The sequence below is a fragment of the Hipposideros armiger genome, unplaced genomic scaffold (genome assembly GCF_001890085.2).
Source record: "Hipposideros armiger isolate ML-2016 unplaced genomic scaffold, ASM189008v1 scaffold_6, whole genome shotgun sequence".
Classification (NCBI taxonomy): domain Eukaryota; kingdom Metazoa; phylum Chordata; class Mammalia; order Chiroptera; family Hipposideridae; genus Hipposideros; species Hipposideros armiger.
Genome location: NW_017731356.1, coordinates 8,063,275 through 8,083,329, shown reverse-complemented (window position 1 = coordinate 8,083,329; position 20,055 = coordinate 8,063,275). Strand labels below are relative to the sequence as shown.

The window sequence follows — 20,055 nt, the reverse complement described above, 5'->3', positions numbered from 1 at the left end:
AAAAAAAAAAACATGCCCTCACTGTGGATCCTGACAGCACCGGCTGCACTGGTTTACCTGCGGCAGTTAAGGCCAATCCCTACGGCTTATATTACTCACTGATTTTTATGGTAGCTTAAAAAAAAAAAAAAAAGACAACCACTCACACACAAAAAGCTATTTATGGAAACAACATACACTGCTAATCTTCGTTCTCCCTGTTGTCGGTCTCTAGACAGGAGGGTCTAATGAGACCAGCTGCTAATGGTAAAAAAAGAATACTTGTTAGCCTGAGTTGTCACTTAAAATGAACAAACTCTTGGAAAGGAAATTTATCATCACAGACAAAAATGACATTCAACCTATTTTGGTACACATACACGTATACATACAATGAAGATGGACACAGGAGGAAGACGAGATTAGAAATATTAAAACATGTTCTGGAAGGCAGAAAATTCAACTAGCCTCCAATATGACAGACACTAGGGAACAATCTCTACTGAAAATGGACCATGTTGTGTTACATCCTTTTTCTGTGTCCTTAAACTGCAAATGGCATAAACTCTACTAGTGCCTATTAAACAATTTAATATAAACACAACTATAGTGAATTTCAAAAACCCCATGAAACTAAACCAAACCATACTCAAAAACCAACTCAACTAACATACTTACTAGGTAAAGGAGGAGTGGAAAGACTAATAACTTTTTTTTCTCTTTTTCTGAATTTAGTTAGACTTTTAGTCTCATTATTGCCAGAAAATTAAGTATAAAAGAGGAAAAAAACTGACAGAGTTCAATGACATTTATTTGTCAATCATTCCTAACTTCATGACTATTTGCTTTCCCATTAGTTTCTAATTTGGTTGAATAAGTGAATATATGTATGACTCCATCTATCCATCTAATAATTACCTGGTGTGCATTATGTGTCAGGCACTACACCTCTAGGGAGATGGAAGGAATACAGTGGCAGGCCAACTCCCTGTAGCTGTCTTGGCTGGGGAAAGTCTGCAGTTTCGATTAATAACTTGGACTGAACACAAATAAATTCTGAGTAAAGACCTTTTATGTAAAGCATCCACAGATTAAATAAATGGATCACAGACCTAAGTATAAAAGCTAAAAATCATAAAACTTCTAGAAGAAAACATAGATGAAAACCTCCTGGGACACAGAAAACCCCCATAACCATTGCCAGTGGGAATGTAAAATGGTACAGGTACTCTGGAAAATAGTTTGACAGTTTCTTATAAACCTAAACATGTACATACCATACGACCTAGCAATTGCACTCTTGTATATTTACCCCAGGGAAGTGAAGACGTGTACAGAACTGCTCACAGCTTTATTCATAACAGCTAAACACTGGGAACAACCCAGATGCCCTTCCGTGGTTAAGCACACCCTGGCACATCCATACATGGACTGCCGCTAGTCAGCAGTTACAAGGAACAGACTATTGATAGAGGCAGCCACTTGGTGGGTTTCCAGAACGTTCTACTTGGTGACAAAAATCCAATCGTAAATTGTTACAAACTACCTGATTCCATTTATATAATATTCTTGAAATAACAAAACTATAGAGATGGAAAACAAATGAGTGGTTGCTAGGAGACAGGGATGGGCGGGGGAGGCAGGTGTGACTGTAGCCGAGGGAGTTCTTTCTGGTAATGGGACAATTCTATTGACTGTGGTGGTGGTTACACAAATCTATACACAGGTTAAATTGCATAGAACTATAAAGACACACAAATGAATGCATATAAAAATCGGCAAAATGTCTGTGCCAATGTTGATTACCTGGTTTTGATATTATACTACAGTTGTAAGATATCACTTCTGGGCAAAGCTGGGGAAAGGGTTTGCAAGACTCTATGTACTACTTTTAGAACTTCTTGTGAGTATATAAATCCCAAATAAAAAGGTAAAAAATTAGTTCTAATTAGGAGAAACTCAAGAAGCTGAGTATATTGTTCCAAATAAACACCACACTTAGCTATAGGTTATCTCCTGACAAAGAACAAACAAGCAGACTACTTTAGAATCAAGCTTTGTCAGTGAGCCTCCGAACTGAGGACATTACTTTGAAGGTTTTTATTTGAGGGACATTTGAAGGGGGTGAAGAAATTCTATTAAGTGTGCTTATCTTTACTTGAAGGCTTTGGTGAATTTAAGCAGCACTTTCAGAGTAAAGTTAGTTGGCAACCTTACTCAGAATCCCAGAATGCCTGACAATGTAGTAGGACCACTGTTTTTCAGCATTCCCTCATTTTTCAAACTTTTCAAAGTGTATTTGAATGGAAGGCAGAAATATCAAGAGTCTTCTGTCCCAACACCCTCCCACACGACATAGCTTTAATGTGAAAACGCTGCCAATATTGATCCTAGGAAATCACTTTACTGGCTTTTATCTGATTAGATGGCACTGGAACAATGATGACTTTGTGACATCCTATTGATTTTACCTCTAAAATGTTCCTCCTATCTTGTCTCTGCCTCTTCAGTCCCACTGCCACGACCCTCCTTTAGAGCCTTCATTATTTCTCACAGATTGCTTTTTGCTAACTAGTCTCTCAAACTTAGTCTCTGCACACCAAGTCATTTGAAATTCCATTGCTGGGTTAATCTATACCAGCACAATTCTTATTAGGTTATTTTCTTGCTCAAAAATGTTTAAGGTTTCCTACTGATTATACAATAAACTCCAAACTTCTCAGCACGATATTCAAGTACTGCCCTGTCTATGGAATATTGGGTTAAAAATAATTTCCACTAAGAATTTTGAAAATATTGTTCCATTGACCTGGTGACATAGGTTTTCAGTGTTTCCATTGAGAATTTCAATGCAATCCTCCACTCCTCCTTTCGTATGTAACCTACTTTTTCTTTCTAGAAGCTTTTAAGGTATTTTTAAAGCCTTGGTGTTCTGATATTTCATGGTGATGTGATTGATGTGTGTGTGGGTGTGTGTGTATATGTATATATATGTGTGTGTGTGTGTGTGTGTGTGCGCGCATGCACGCACGGTGTGTGGGGGGGGGCGGTGACCACTTTGGTCTTTTTCCATTCGCTGCGAAGGGAATTTGGTGGCCTTTTCAATGTGGACATTTAGGTTTTGAGAAATTTTCTTGTATTATTTCCTTGACAATTTCCTCTCCAGATTTTTTTCTCTGTTCTCTTTTACTAGAATCTTCTGGGTCTATTTTCTCCTTTTCTGTTCCACTTTCTGGGTAAATGGCTTAAATTTGGCTTTTATATTTTTAATCTCCAAGCTCTTTCTCTTGTTTCACTGACATTCCTTTTCTTATAGCATCTTGCTATTGTTTCATGATGCCCAATCTTATCTTTTGAAAATATTCATTATGCTTTGAAGCTGGCTTGGGCTCCATGCAGCCATTGCCTCTGTTCCTTCTGCGCTCCTTTTTCTCCTTCCTGATGATTGGTCTTGCTCTCTGTCATTCACGTTGGAGACTTGCCTCAAATATCTGGAGATTCTTGGCTATGGGTTTATATTTAAGAGTAAAGCACTGAAAAGCTCAATGGAAGCTTCGTGTGCTGGAATGGAGCTTACAGACTAATGAGCTCCATTGCAGAGTACTTCCTGTCTTTTCTTTTTTTTTTTTTAAAACAACTTAACATCTTTATTGACATAGAATTCACATACTATAAAATCTACCCACTTAAAGTGTACAGCTTTCAGTATATTCAGAGGTGTGGAATTATTACCACAATTTCAGCTTAAAACATTTTCATCACTCCAAAAAACAAACCTCATGTCCTTTAGCAGTCATTCCTCATTTATCAGCCCTATCCCTGTATCCCCATTAATCTTCTGTCTTTAAAGATTTGCCTAGTCTGAACATTTCATATACCTGCAATCACAATATACAGTCTTTTGCGACTAGCTTCATTCACTTGGCATAAAGTTTTCAGGGTTTATCCACATTGTACCATGTAGCAGCAGGCACATCACTCCTTTTTATGGCTGAATAAATACTGCACTGTATGAATGTACCATGTTTTGTTTATCCATTCATCAGTTGATGGACATTTGGGTCCCCACTACTTTTGGGCTTTTATGAATAATGTTGCTATGAACATTCATGTACAAGAGTTTGTGGTGACACATGTTTTCAATTCTCTTCAACATAGTTAGGAGTGGAATTACCAGCTGGGATTGTACTGGGGGAACAAACCTGTCAGTGTCTGTAGGTCATTTCTTCTGTGCTGGTTCAGTCTCTCAAATTTGCTGTGTGATAAATGTAAGCCTGGCTGCTGGCCTTCTAGAGCTAGCCTTTCCTGAATCCTTCTTATGTCAGACTGCTCGCTGTCTTTGTCAAGTCCAGCCTTTCCTTCGTCCCAACTACAGATTCTTCTACTGGGGGCAACAATGTATCCAGGTATAACATTTCCCAGTCCCTCTTGCAAATCAAGATGACAATGAGACATAAACAGAAGTCACTGGATGGGGTTACAGGGAAATTGCTTTAAAGGGACATAACTTAGCTGGAACATAGGTGCCCTTTTATGGTCCCTGTTTTCTGAAGCCTAAAACCTACGTGTTATGGGTGGAGCTCTAGTAGCTATCCTGTGTTCATAAAGAGATCTTGACAATCCTAAGGATAGTGGAGCAAAACGCCTACAAAGAGCCCTGGTCCCTCAGCCCCGACTGCCCACCTTCAGACTTCTTTTTTTTTTTTTTTAAGATTTTTATTGGGGAATTGGGGGGATGGGAACAGCGCTGGGGAATTGGGGGAAGGGGAACAGACAAATTGCTGTCATTTTGTTCTTCAGTCTAGTTGTGGAGGACGTTGCTTCACTGGCCCAAGTTGGCACCATCATTGCGCTCTTCCCAGGTGAGGCAGATCAGTCGCCGGCTTCTGGACGGCCGCTCACTGCGGCTACTGGCCGCTCACGCTGGCTGCTGGCCGCTCACGCTGGCTGCTGGCTACAACACGGCAGCCCATGGCAACCCACTGCAGCAGGGGCTGCAGCCTACGCTGTTGCCGGCGACTCACAGCAGCCCAGCTCCAGGTTGAGCTGTTGTTCAGCATCTTAGGTGTAGAGGGCAGTGTCACTGGCCCTCATATGTGGGATCCGAACCGGGGCCCTCTGGCGTCCCAGGCCAGTTCTTAACCATCGTGCCACTCGGCCAGCCCCATATTTTTGTTTCTTATATTGAGTAATTTTAAAGACAAAGAGCAGAAAGGTTTTCACCTATCAACTGAAAAACTGGAACTTTAATCTTTCTAATCTTACTTCCTGCCTCATCCCTTTACATACCATGAACTATAGTCAGTATTTCTCTTCAAAGTCTATAATTTCCTACTTCCTGCTTTTGCTCATTATTTCCATTCTGAGGAAAGCTCTCTCCCTGTGTCTATTTCTAAGTTCAAGTTATACCTGTTCTTTAAGGTTCAACTCACAGGCCACTGCCCTCTACGGTTTTTCCTGACCCACCCAACAGGAAGTGATCTCACCTCACCTATACCATTTCCTTCCGGACATTTCTTTTCCTGGACTCCTTGAGGTTTGGGGCTATGCCGTCATCAGTTCTCTACATTCCCTTGTAGCACCTGGCTTTCGAATCTGTACACAGCTGTCACCCATTAAATATGTTACTGCATATCAAGAAATTAATTTTTTACAAATATTACTTGGCAAAAATTCACTGCTTATTATGCCTATGCCCCGCAATTTCACAAAGGAAATTCTGAGTTTAAGGATCATCATAAATTGACCCCCAAACCAACATTGGTACCAAATTCCATCAGGGCCTCCGAGCATAGTGACTTGCAGACTGCTGGCTGGACAAATCTGGAGCCATTAGGGTGTTTTTCATCAGTCAAGCCTGCGTGTTAAAACACCCCATGGTATTCCACACAGAAAAGCTTTTTGATCATATGTAGTAAACTTTGTTTAGGTGAAATGAACTCATTTAAAACTGTTTCTTAGCTACCTTGAAGTAGTAACTCAGACTTCACAAGAATAATTTATATTTTTAAAATGTTATGCATGCAGATAAGATTTTTGGTTATCAAAACCCCTGAAGAATTCAAAATATGATCACTACTTCGTTATCTTCTGATACCTCGGGATAGAATATTTCCTTCTCTTGATAAAGGGAGAAATAAAGTGATTTGCATAGCATCGTGATGAGGAATTTAATGAGAAACAGATCCCTGGCTTCTCGAGTTCAGCGTTCTGATCAAGGTTGGCCAGGTGAGCCACATAGAAAAAGAATGGCGTGTTGGACCAAATGAAATTCTAAAACTTTTATATAATTTAGGGACATGATTTTAAATTACAAGAAAGAGGCTGGGAGACGATATTAGCAACAAACATGAGTGCTCACGGTCCCTAGTATAGCAGGTCCTCGAGGCATGCCATTTTGTTCAACTTCGTGTCCTCGTTGTAAGGTCCGTGAGATGCTGTAGGAACTTGACTCTTGTTTATATCTACTAGCCTGTGGTAAAACTGGTTTTACTATGCATCCTTTAACTTAAAGTTGCAGAACCTATCAACTAGGTTAAGTGAGGTCAAATCATAAGAAAAAGGACAAACAGCTTAATGGAAAAATGGGCGAAGGATTGACTAGGCAAGTCACAGAAGAAGAAAATGTGAAAAAAAGGTTAAGCTTACTGGACATTAGAGAACTACAAATTAAAACAAAAGAATCCCCCCTGCCTCCTCACTTTTTTTGTTTTTGTTTTTTCTGAGAGGCAATATAGCATAAAGGTTAAGAATATAAACTCCAGAGCCAGACTTTTTGGGTTTGAACCACAGTTCGCCATTTTCTAAGCTGTGTGACCTTCTGTTTCAGTTTTCTCCTCTTCAAAATGAGGTCATAAGAGCAAATGCCCTACAGGGCTGTTGAGATGATTAAATGAGTTAGTTTATGTAAAATGCTTGGAACAAAGTCTGGCACATAGTATATACTGTATGTGCGTTTATTATTATTATTATTCATCCATCATATTGATAAAATGTAAAATGGTTGTTTGAAAAATAAAGGTAATCTTAATTTGTTGGTAGAAATGGAAATTAATAGTTTTTTTGAAAGATATTTTGATAAGAGCATACTTTATACCTAGTATGTATAAAGTTCTACTTCAGAAATGTGATCCAATCACATAGGGACAAAAAGGAACATGTTCAAAAAGTTTCATTATATCTTTATTTTGGGCCAAAAAAGGGGAAACAATTTAAATGTCAATCAACAGAGAAGTAAAGTTGGTATGTTACAAAAAGCTATGGCATACTAAGAAGGCAGCTGTTAAACAGTGATATAGTTTACATATATTGACATATAAAGTTGTCCAAAATATTTATATACCTACTAAAAAGTATGTATAATGCGATCCCACTTATATGAAAACAAGCAAAACATACACAGGTGTGCATTTATGTATGGATTTTTAAAGTGGTCTGAAAATATACAAATTGTTAATGAGGCTATTTACGTGGGAAGATGGGAAAGGTGAAGAGGGGCTTTCGTTTTTTACGCTGTACGTGTGTACTGAAACTTATGTCCTTGGAAAGGCTAAAAATGTGCTAACTATATAATAGCGATGTCTGAGACTAAGAACATATAACCTCCTGGTAATTGAATCCGAGAATTCCTTTCCGCTACCTGAAGCGAAATGGAATAGGAGAGAGAGCACTTTGAAAGTAAGGGAGTGACATTTAGTGCAAGTTTAAACACTCAAGTACAGCTGTGAAAACTGTCTCCTTGTCTCCCGCGTTCACACGTGAAGCTGCAGATCAGAACAGCCTGGCTACTGAATGGGGAGTACACAACATCTTTGCCCTTAAACACCAATATTCTGAAAACAGTGTGTCATTCCATTTTATTGAAACTTATTTAGAAAATGCTTTGAATTCTTAACAATGATGAAAAGTTGCAGAATAACAGGAATCTAAGGGAAAGATATAAGAAGAAACAAAGATCAGGTGTTTTTTTTTATGATGACCTTAAAACAAAGAGGTATAAAAGAGATAATGAACAATACAATTACACTACAAATTGGATAAATTTGCAAATTTCAAAGAGAACCTCTAATGTGTTTTAGGGAGGAGAAGAGCTGATAAGGCAGTAGTTTCTTATCAGCTGGGTATGGAGGATAAGGTACTTCATCTACAAAATAAGGAAGCTAATTGTTCCTGGCAAATCTATAATCTGCCATTACAGAGATTATAATCTGTATTTCTGCGTTTAGCATTTAGGCAACTGTAAGTAATGGACTTGCTGAAAGAATAAAAACCTCCAAGTATAAATGAGAGAGGCAAACATGAGTTCAAATCCAAGCTCTACTCCTTACTAGCTACGTGACCTTGGCAAGTTTCTCCATCCCTTTTGCCTTAGTTCCTCATCTGTAAAAGGAGGATAGCACTAGTAGTATCTGGGGCTGTATTACAGGAGAAACTCCACTAAAAATGCTTGGCACAGTACGTCAACTGTAAATGAAAAAGAAAAAAATTATTAAAAAATAAAAATGCTTGGCACATAGTAAAGACTCAATAAATACTGGTGATGGTGGTGATGTGTCAAGATACAAAAAGTACTATTCATTTCCTAAATTGTATTTATTAATTATGGGAACATGAAGTATTAAAAAAAAATGTGTCTGTCCTAGCACACCTTCAATGATTTTAGAAGGTTGTTATCTTAGCAAGCTATGCATTTGAGGTTTACTCAAGGCGGAGTCCCAAGTATTGAACTTCCTTTTCTTACAAGTCTTCTAGATGTCATTGCAAACCAGTGACTGATTCCATGAGCTATACACAAAGAACAATGTGGCAGCAAAGAACATGGACTCTGGAGCCAAATCACCTGAGTTCAAATACCACTTTGGGCTATTTACTAAGCTGTATTACTTAACCTCTCTTTGCCTCAGTTTCTTCATTTACAAAATGGTGATAACAATTATATTTATCTTATAGGGTTACTGTGAAGATTAAACAAGATAATGTGTATGAAGCATCTAGTACAGTGCTCAGAAAATGTTAGCTATCATCATCATGCCCTATAGTCATCCTACAAAAGAAAGACGCACCCCTGACCACCAGAACTTGGTTCCACAGAAACAGCACAACTGATTCTTAAATTAGTTCTTAGGTATCCACACGCTGTCCAATATTATACAATTCTTAAACTGGCTGAGTATTTGAGCCAACATTTTTGTACCTTGCCTGAATACGAGCAAGACAAAAAAGTCAATTTTGTATGGATCACTCCAACTGTCATTGAGGCAAAGTTGGAGAAGACCAAAATGCTTTATCGAAACCCCCTGTAAAACTGCTTTCTCTGTTGTAAGCATTTAACGTCCTACCTGTCATCTGTATTGCGAAGGGATGGAAGCCGAAAGCTCGTGTTTCTGTCAAGTTTTGATTGGCTTTTGGTCCTCTTGATGGAGCCTTTCAGGCGCTTGCTGAAGAACCCCTAGAATAGAAAGGCAGAAGGTGGGAGAGAGAACCAAAAGGGAACCTTGCTATCTCCTTACTCTTCTGCACTAACTTCGCCAACGGTATTCGGATTTTTACAACACGAACCAGAAGCAGGCTCCAGCTTCTAATTTTCTAATTTGTAAATAACAGTTTCTTGAAACCACCTGGTAATGTGATGAAAAAAAATTTTTTTTCTTCTTTGATAATTGGGATAATTACACTTTTCTTTTCTTTTTAAGATTTTATTGGGGAATTGGGGGAGGGGACCAGCCAAGTTGTTGTTCTTCAATCTTCGTTGTGGAGGGCGCCAGTTGCCATCTGGCTTCCCGACAGCAGCTCGTGGCCTCTAAGCTCAAGGTGCTGAGTTCAGTCTTAGTTGTGGGTGGACGTAGCCACCATCCCATGTGGGAGTCGAACCAGCAGCCTTGTTGTTAAGAGCGCACGCTCTATCCACTGAGCTATCTGGGTGGCAGCTCAGCTCAAGGGGCCAAGTTCAGTCTTAGTTGCGGGTGGGCATAGCCCACCATCAAACAGGCAATCTTTTTGTTACACCATCCTGCCACCTGTTGGCAGCTCAGTGACAGCTCAGCTCGGGCACAGCATCACTGGCCCATGTGGGAATTGAACCGGCGGCCCTGTTGCTCAGAGCTCACACTCTTAAGCCAACTCTTAACCAACTGAGCCACTTGGCCGGCCCAATTAAACTTTCTGATAGCACTTGATTTCTTGTGTTAAATAGTTTCCATAGTAGGCAAGGTAGAAATACTTCTAACTGTAATAATAGATTTTAAAAGCAATATAATATAGAAAAATATACTCCTTTCTGTGAAGGTGGTGTTAGCAATTTCAACAGAAATAGCATCCAGTGATTTCCTGAACTAAATTAGGGGAAAGAGAACACCATGTGCAAAGGCCCTGAGGTGAGAGGTACTGGCGCATTGGAGGAATCAACAAAAGAACTGAATAATCAGTACAAAGTAACGTGCTGGTAGTCTCAAAAGTGTTAAAATTTGATGCGTATCAACTTGGAGATGATATTTGTAAAGTTGAGTTTAAACGTAAGCTATTTTAAAATGACACAGGTATCATTTAGGAAACCAGTGACGCTTCAGAAGAACAAAGTCCTTTACAGTTTTGGGCCCCTGCTTGGCTCCTGCCACTTGCAACCAAACCATCTCGAGTTCCTTGAACATCTTCCTCATCTTAGCACCTGGCAAAGAATGTGCTTTCAATACAAGTTTGTTGAATAAAAGAATAAATGCAAGAATGAATGGCAATGATCTCTGCTTTCAAGAAACAGTTTTCTATTGTTGCCAGCAGGAAAGACATCCTATGGAAGTCTATTGAAATGCCTTAGAAAATGTTGTAATTCAAAAAGTATTGGGTTGTCGGAAAAGTCATGACGAATTTTTCTCTGTTTTCCGTTGCAAAAATGCATCATGACTTTTCTGACAACCCAATATTTTGATGCATGGAAAATGGCTCGAATCACCTTGCGATAATTATTAGCTTATAGAAGCTATATTTCTATAAGGAAAAAAATGAAATACTGTTCAATATCAGCACGTCAAATCTTTTATGTTCTTTTAGTGAGCATCAAAGCCCACTGTTTTGGGGTGATGACTATACTAATCAGGATAAACTAGATTACGCTTGTCTAATAACCCCACAATCTCAGTGGCATAAAGCATGCTTTATGTCTATAAGGAGGTCAACTAAGCGAGATGGGCCTGGCTTTACACTGTCCTCAGTCATGGACTTCTACCAAGACAGGCTCTGTCTGTCTGCCTCTGCGGTTGCTGCAGCAGGATAAAGGGAATGTGACAAATTGTGTACTAGTTCATAAAGCTTCAGGTCACATCTGTTCGCATTTCATTGGACAAAAAAGGTCACATGACCACATTGAATTTTGAAAGGTAAAAGATATACACTACTATCATGTATCCAGAAGAGAAGTGGAAATATTTGGTGAACAGTAGAGGGGACTACTACAGTAATTTTCTTTGCCGAGTGTTTTGTAAACACACAAGCATTGATCCTTTCACTAGAAAAACATGGAAACAAACTTATTTAAATTAGAAGTAGAACTATATTGCTGACTAAAGAAAAATGCTTATGTTATTTCTTGTTGTTCTTGTAGCCCAAAGAATAAGGGTAAAAACTCCTAGAAAATATCACACAGATATAATTCCCTAGGCTGTTTTTTATTTTTGTTTTTAATAGGTGTATAAAGATTGATTGGAGGGAAGAAAACAGGGCTATTTTTTAAACTACTGTATTTCTTAGAAACAGGCACTTGTCTGGTCTCCTGTACAATCTTAGCGCCATTAAGGAAAGTCACTGCTGTTTGTTCTCCAAGGCAAAGACTTTATTTACTACTTTCTATGATTCAATCAAGAGGAGTCACATTTGCTCAGAAATGTAGTCAGCAAACCAGACCTAACTTTATAGAATTCTATTAGGATCATTTACGGTTAGGTAAAAAACCACTGGCCTAAGTTGAGATCCAGCTCAAGGACTTGGCCAAATACCATATACAAATACATTTCTAATAAAAATACAGTTAAGCAGTTGACTGAGAATGCACTAGGAGATGCTCACTCATATAGGACTTTAACCTTGCTTTTTGTGGCATTTAATCCATTGATTTAATCAATAAGTATTTTATGGCTATTTGTTGTAAAGCACTGTACCAGGTATTGAAAGGGAATCAAAGATAAAACGAACACAAACTCCACCTTCAAGGAACTTGTAGTTTAATATAGGACTTACGACTCACGTAAACATATGACACAATTAGGAAGGTACATGTTCTTAATGCCTGGCATATTTAATCACAAAATAAAAGCTAACCATCCTATGTCTTTGAATCTGGCACACTACTGATTGTAAGTCACACCATTATTTTACGTCTGCTAAGTAAAAGGCTGCCAATTAAACTATCACAATGCTTTATCACTTAGATGTTTTATTTTGTATTAAAGGAGAAGTTTTTAAAACACTTCTTCACGCAGGTTTTGTCAGATATCACATGTGTATACATAAAAAGGATGTTTGTAAAATAAATTGGTTAAGGTATTCCTAATGCTTCTTCGTTCTACTGAACTACTTTTTGTCTCAGAGGAGTTGTTGTTCATGGTTTTCACATAATATCATCCTGTATTCTTTTAAGAATGTTGATAACAAAATATATCTGAAAAGAGTACTCTACAGAGATGTTAAAAAAGTGAAAAATGTGCATCTTAGAATTGATGAAACATGGTATTATTTTAGAACGGTGCATAGGAAATGATTTCAGGGATTCAGAGAAAGAAGAAATTAGTTACATCGTCTGGAGAAATAAGGGAAAGCCGTATGGAAGAAGCGGAATATAATAGCTCCAAAAGGAAGGACAGGACTTGGGTTTGGGGGTGGCGTGGACCAAGGGTGTTATACAAAGCACAGCATGAGAAATGGCATGGAGGAAAGAATACACAGGGTATTCATTAAGTAGATTTAGTCTCGCTGGTATATGATTAGGTGTAGCAAAAAATAAGATTGGAAAGGTGGTTTTACCAACTATTAATGTATAATTATCGCTCCCATTGGTCCTTAAACTTTCAAGGGAAGGTATAATGCTGTATCTGTCTCAATATCTACCAGAGTGTCTAAACCTTAGTTAGCGCTCAATAAATGTCTTATAACTCTATACATGAAATGATGGTTGTTTTTGGAATACAGATAAAGGAAAGTTTAAGACTGCCAGAGTGGTCAGTGATATTTCATGGAGGTAGAAGAATACAAAATTCTGTTTTGGTCTTTTTGATATGACTGAAACATGGTTTTCATTTGAGAATGCTGTTTAGCGTAGAGCCCTGTTTGACAGAGGGTTTTCATTCTCCCCTGCCCAGTATTAGGTGGTACCCAGGAAGAGGCTCTGGGGTTTTCCAAGCTTACCATGATAGCATTCAAACTATTATTCCATAAAATAATGGTTTGGAGCAAAGCATAGTCTTTGAGGTTCACACCGTCTTGATTAAGCATCCTTTATCATTCTTTGCTGTTACCATGCAGTGATCTCTTTCACTTTCCGTTATTCATAAAGGATTTTAGCCCCTAGCTTGCAATATTTCTCTCTCTTCACTCTTAACACCGTACTTATAAATAACCAGGTAGTGAACCAGCTAATATCCCAGCTTCGTAATTCCTTGACTCCAATAATCCTTATCCTCCTCTCCAGCCATCCACTCCTAGCCACATCTTCTCATCATTCAGAGAAACTCCACCTTAGACATCTTAAACAGTAATACTCTTCTTTCTGACCTTTGTTCCTGGTCATATTTCTCTTTCTCCCAATACATATGCTCTTTAACCTTGCAGAAACCTCTGGTCTCTTGACCGCCCCATTTTCTTTCTGAACCTGTTTTCTTCTCTATCTAACCTGGACTTCATGGCCAGTCATCTGAAGCTATTCAATCACCAACAACCTCCATTCTTTAGTGATCAGATATCCAACATTGAAACTGGATCAATGTTTAAATTCTGGTCCCAGGATCAAGCTGTTCAGGAAGACCACATAGCTGAACAGGCTGGTGCCACTAAAAATTCACTATCTCCAAGCGAGGCTTGGCTTCTACTTTGCCTCTGTCCCGGACCAACTGTGCACCGAGCCTTCCAGCAGCAGCATTACCCACTCTGGGAAACCTCAGAGTACATGGCACACCTGCGTGCCCACTGCTTCCTTCTGAGCAATACCTTACGTGAAGGTCAGTGGGCTTTGTACCATGCACTTCTGCCCTGGCGATAGCTGACTGGGCCAGAGTAGATGGTTGGCATAAAAGTGCCCACAGGAGCGGTCCTGGGAAGAGCTCTGCTTGTAGAATATGGTTCCATCTGATAGTTACTAACTGCTCTAGCCTGACCCCTGGCCATTCCCTGCTTCACGCTTTATACTGTAGCAACTCTAAGCCTACGCTTCTCTGCGCTCCCCATGCTTCTGGTACTATTCAATTCCCTCCCTTTTTCCTGGCCAAGTCACCCTTTCAGACTCAGCTCATGGATGATCTCTTCCTGTGTGTCTTTTTTTTCCCACATGATCCTTCTCTAGATTAGGCGCCCCTCCTCTGTCCTTCCAAGTATCTATAAAGAGAACCAGCCTTACATTTAGCACACTGCGTGCCCACTCATGTGTCAACAGTCTCCTCTGCTCAACTCTGGACTCCTCAGGGCAGGGACTAAACAATCTCTGCATTTCCAGGGCAGGTCTGCTAGCTGGCATTTAGTAGTGACTCAATACATGTTTGTAGAACCAAAAAAATAGGCAGCGAAATGAATAACAGTCACCATGGTGTTTCTTCTACAAGGTGCCACCAAGGAAAGAGCAGGGAACTCTGAATCGGAAAGAGAGGCTTCAAAACCTGGCCCCAATTCCTCCTAGTCGAGTGACCTTGGACAAGTCACAGCTTCTAAGTTTCAGATTTCTATCTGTAAAATGAGGATTAAAAAATCCTCTTCCTGGGATCATTCTGGAGAATAAGATAACTGGATGCAAAAGTACTTTTAAAATAATGGAAGACAGGTGCCTGTAGTTCACTGAGTATGAATCCAGGGTGAGAGGCGACTGAATCAGCTGAGTGGAATCATGACTGTGTTCTCCCAGGAACTACCACAACAAAGGAAGGGAAGGAAACTCGAAATAAGTTTCGCAGTGGCGGGATTTGGGGCTGTTTTGTTCAGTGATACTTGGCACATGGTAAGCATTCCTTAAACATTTGCTGGCTGAACAAATTTACTGAAGGCTTCCTGGGTATCAAGCACTGCCCAGGTGCTTTCCGATATGTAATAGCATTTAATCGATGTGATGACTCCACAACACAGGTATTCAGTAACTTGCTTTAGGTAATGCTCTTAATAAATGAACTAGGATTTGAACCCAATATACTGCTAGTATTATACTTAAAGTTTCATTCATTCATGTATTTACTGAGCACCTATTATTTGCCATATACTCAGGGCACTTGAGACATGCTTATATACGAGCAGAACAAGACGCACAATACACAGAGAACATAGTAAATTAGTAAAAGACAATAACTATAGAAAAATAGAGTCACATAAGAGGGTTGGGAACATAAAGCAGTCGTGGTACGCCTTATGGGGCAAGGTGATACTGAGTAGGGGCTTGAAGGAGGTGAGTCGGCCCGCAGCTATCAGAAGGGAGAAGCGTTCCAGGCAGCAGGAAGGGGCGGGCTGGGCAAAGGCTGCAAGGCAGAAGCAGGCCGTGTGTTCCCACAGTGCCAAGGAGCCAGTGTGGCTGGAGGGGACGGGGCAGTGGGGAGGGTGTGGGGCTCGAGGTCAGAGGGAAGCGGGGTGGTGTCGGGTGACAGCGTGCAGATCCCGTAGGCCACGGCCAGGACCTCACCTTCGACTTTGATTTCTAAGGAAATCCACAACGAGAGATAAGACCATTCAAAGCAGTCACAAAGAAGCATTTGCTTTCTGGAGAAAAATACTTTTAGCTATGAAAATAGAAATGTGTACTGATTCAATATGGTTCTGAGCAAGAACATGCAATATACGAACAGTGCATTTTCTTCATCAACAGATCACTTGTCAATAGTGGAGACACAGAGGCCTCTGACTGTCCCCAGGTCACACAGCTGCTAAGTGGCAGAACAGAGCTTCAAGCCCAGGCAGCCTGACTCTGGAGCCCTAGCTTTATAACCACTACACTATCCTTACTCTCCACATCCCAATTCCTCTTCACATACTCTATGCACTACAGTGTAATGCATTTCCCCCTGTGAACTATACTTAGTTTCTACACATATATTATAGAATTATATACCACAACGAGGTAAGAAATGCAGTACGACAATTCAAAAAATATGAAGGGAAAAAAAGAAAACAGAACACCACTAGTGGGACAGCCTACTTAGAAAAATGTGCCCCTAGGACTCCTACCTATATGATTAAACTAAAGTTGAAATGCTACTGAAATTACTTTTCTATGTAACTGATTCTATGGTCACTGAGAGAAAATAATCCCAATATAAAATTTTAAAATAGGTGGATACCATTGGCAGATGCTTCTTTCTCCGTCACATAAAGTTATGGTATGTATGTCTTATGTTAGTGTGAAGAGTAAATAGTGCTTTTACAGGCATATTCTTGAAATCCAACAGCATAAATGGAAACAAAAGACTATAAATGCACTGATTTCATCCTTCTAATTGATGACAACTTAATTTGAAATAATACTAATAAAGCTCTGAAAACAAATCCTACCTCATCCAATCCTCCTTTGAAATGTGGGTGCTACCATGTACAATTCTTAAAAATAGTAAAAAGCTCATCATTTTAAACAACTACATCGTTGCAGCAATTGATACAACTAAAATGACTTACTTTAGTTAGCTGATACTATTTTCTGCCAAAATAAGGCTTAAAATTAGCAATGGCCAGTGAAAAAAAGAGCCGGATGTCACCTTTCTCAGGAGCTTGGTAAATGTGAAGATACTGATACAAGGTGTTCACCACCTGCAACTTGGAGTAACCCCTGAAGACTGAACTTGCCTATCAGGGCTGGTTGGTAACTGAAATAAAACTGCTGCTACGCAACCACGCTCGGCAGCCTCATGGCGACCGAGACGCTGCCTCTCTGTGTCCTGGCGTTGCTGCTGCTCCCTTAAGACATGGAGGTGGAGGCAGAGAAACATGTCATCACCTTTCAGGGAAAAACACACTGATGTGCACAGAACTTGGCTTTGATCCTGTTGGAGACTTTTACGTATCAGTGACCACACAGGGATCAAGCAATTCTAGGCAATTAAGTACGCATAATAGTTCCCTTTTTCTTTTTTTTAGCTGAGCCATCCTGCCACCTGTTGGCAGCTCAGCGGCAGCTCAGTTCGGGCCAGGAATCGAACCGCTGTTGATCAGAGCTCGCACTCTTGAGCAAGCTCTTATCCAACTGAGCCCTCAGCTGGCCGCATACGTTTTAATAGCAGTTCCTTAAAATGTTGTGTGACTCACACTAAGGAAATGGCACCTTGTCAACTAGAAAGGATCCAGGTGAGGACTGTTTTCATTTTGCTTTTTAAGTTGTAGTTTAATGAGTAAATTGATCTCTGTGTATTTTGCATATTTTAGCAGTTCATAGTATTATGACTTGTAATTACCTGAGAATAAGGGCTATGTCATATATAAATTATTCGCTTCCTTGCTCTCTTAATAATAACTTGGGAGCTTGTAGATGTTCAACAAATGTTGACTTAAACCTAACTGTAGAAAATTAACAAAGAAAAAGAAAAAGGAAAGGTAACTGAAAATGCTAAACTCCATTTTCCAGTCATCAGATTTTATTTGCTTAATTTATCTTCCAGTCATTGGAATCCAAACAGGAAGGGAAACTCTAGGTAACAAGACTAATAAAACAACAAACAGACGCACAGTGCTTTAGAGTTAACAAGCAGTTTCTATGTGGGTAATTTGTCCCCTAGTGAGGGTTTTTGGGATTTTGGTTAGGTGTTTTGTTCTTTTGTTTTTTTTTTGCAAATTTAAGCATCCTAGGGGGGAAAAAAGGTTCTGTCATAAATTATAACTGTGTTTCTAGACCAGAGCTGATCAATCAGAACCTTTGGGCATGGAGCACAGTGATCTGAATTTTTGATAAGCATCCAATGATCCTCTTTTATTAAGCAAAGTAAAACTTTTATTATGAAACTTCTAAACATACAAATGCACAGAAATTAACATATTAAACACATGCCCTTTTATCAGATCTAACCAATGTTAACACATTGATGTTATTAGATTATATTAAAATAGAAAAGTAAAATATATGTTATAATATATAACACATATTATAATTATTATATAACATATTGATATGTTAAGATTTGCTAGGGGGGCAAATGGAGGATATTTAGCATCTCTCTATCCCTAATAATATTCTTTGACTTAGGGATTCATTTTCATTTGATAGAACACTGTTATGTCAGGATTCATTTGATTATTACCTTCCTGTTAAATTTTTTCAAACCTTTTACTTTCAACTTTTATATATTATGTTTTAAATGTATGTTTTCTTTTAAAAACATCAGGTTTATGAAGGTATCACGTACAAAAGGCAAATTTACTATTTTTAGGTGGACAGCTTGATGAGTTTGACAAATGTATACTACCACCCGCAACTGAAACATAGAACATTATGATTACCCCCAAAGCTATAAAATTTTTAATAGTCAATCTATTCCTCCCCCCTTGGCCCCTAGAAACCACCAATCTGATCTGTCCCTATAGTCTTATCTTTTCCAGAATGTTACATAAATGAAATTATGCAGTAGGAGTCTTCTTTCACTTAGCATGCTGTTTGTGAAATTTATCCATGTTATTGTGTGTATATCAGTTTTCTGTTCCTTTTTATTCTACTGTATAGATATACCAAAATTTGTTTATCCATTTACCAAATGATAGATATTTGCATTATTTCCAGTTTGGGTCTATTAAGAATATCTCTCCTTTAAAAAATTGTAAACAAGTCTTTATGTGGGAATATGGTTTGGGTACCACTGAGTTAAAAGCTTGGTTGAAATTTACAAATAGCAGGAAGAAACAGCAACCTTTCAAGAGGATGTTAATGAGGTGGAGTGGGGAGAGATCTTGAGAAGAGAAGGGATTCCTGACTTTATTTTCCCTTTATATTTGAAATAATTTTAGATTTACAGAAAATTTGGAAAAATAATAGAGTTTTCCTTTGCCTAGCTTTCCCTAAAGCTTTCAATAAAACTGTAGTATAATCATGAAAACTAGGAAATTAACACAGGCACCATACTGACTGAAATCGCAGACCTAATTTAAAATTTCACCAGTTGTCCTACTGTATTAGTTTCCTATTGCTGGTATAACAAATCACCACGAACATGGTGGCTTATTAAGTACGAATTTATTATGTCACAGTTGTGTAGGTGCGAAGTCCAATGCAGGTCTCCCCTGGCTAAAATCAAGGTGCCAGCAGGGCTGCATCCTTCCTAAAGGCTCTGGGGAGCATCTGTCCCTTCCCTTCTTCAGCTTCTACGGCCCCTCACATTCCTTGGCCCATGGTTCCTTTCCTCCATCTTCAAAGCCAGCAATGCTGCCTGTCTCTGAAAGGTTCTCAGTTTTTAGGGCCTCATGTGATTACATCGGACCCATCTGGACAATCTAGGGTACCCTTCCTAGCTCAAGGTTTTTAGCCTTAATCACATCTGCAGAAGTCTCTTGCCTTGTAAGATAACATAGTCACGGATTCTGTGTGTTGGGATGTGGAATCTTGGAGTACTGTCTGAAGGTGGAGCAAAGGTACAGTGACCACTGACCAAGAACGAAGCAGGCAACTCCATCAATTATAACAGAATTTATTGTAGGGTAATTTACGTACAGAAAGATTTGGTCAGAGCAGACAGGCGACCCAGCCAGCACTCTGTATAGATTATTCTCTGCTATTTGACAGTGGTTACAGTACATATTTTATAGTATAGCTGAACTAATGATTGACAAGACAAAGGGACAAAGAATGCAGTACGAGCCAGGCACCATACCTCCTAGTGGTCTTATGATGGATAATTGCTTAGAATTGACACCAACGCCTAGTTTGGTATTTAT

At 39.2% G+C, this 20,055-nt stretch overlaps 1 protein-coding gene across 2 annotated transcripts in view; it reads right to left on the bottom strand.

Moving 5' to 3' along the window:
* RASAL2 (RAS protein activator like 2) overlaps window positions 1-20,055 on the bottom strand; it is a 291,558-nt gene that overhangs the window by 45,350 nt on the left and 226,153 nt on the right. For both annotated transcript variants that reach the window (XM_019646444.1, XM_019646436.1), the window contains exon 5: window positions 9,318-9,427. In XM_019646444.1, the coding sequence (XP_019501989.1) occupies window positions 9,318-9,427 (110 nt within the window). The remainder of the gene's footprint in view (window positions 1-9,317; window positions 9,428-20,055) is intronic.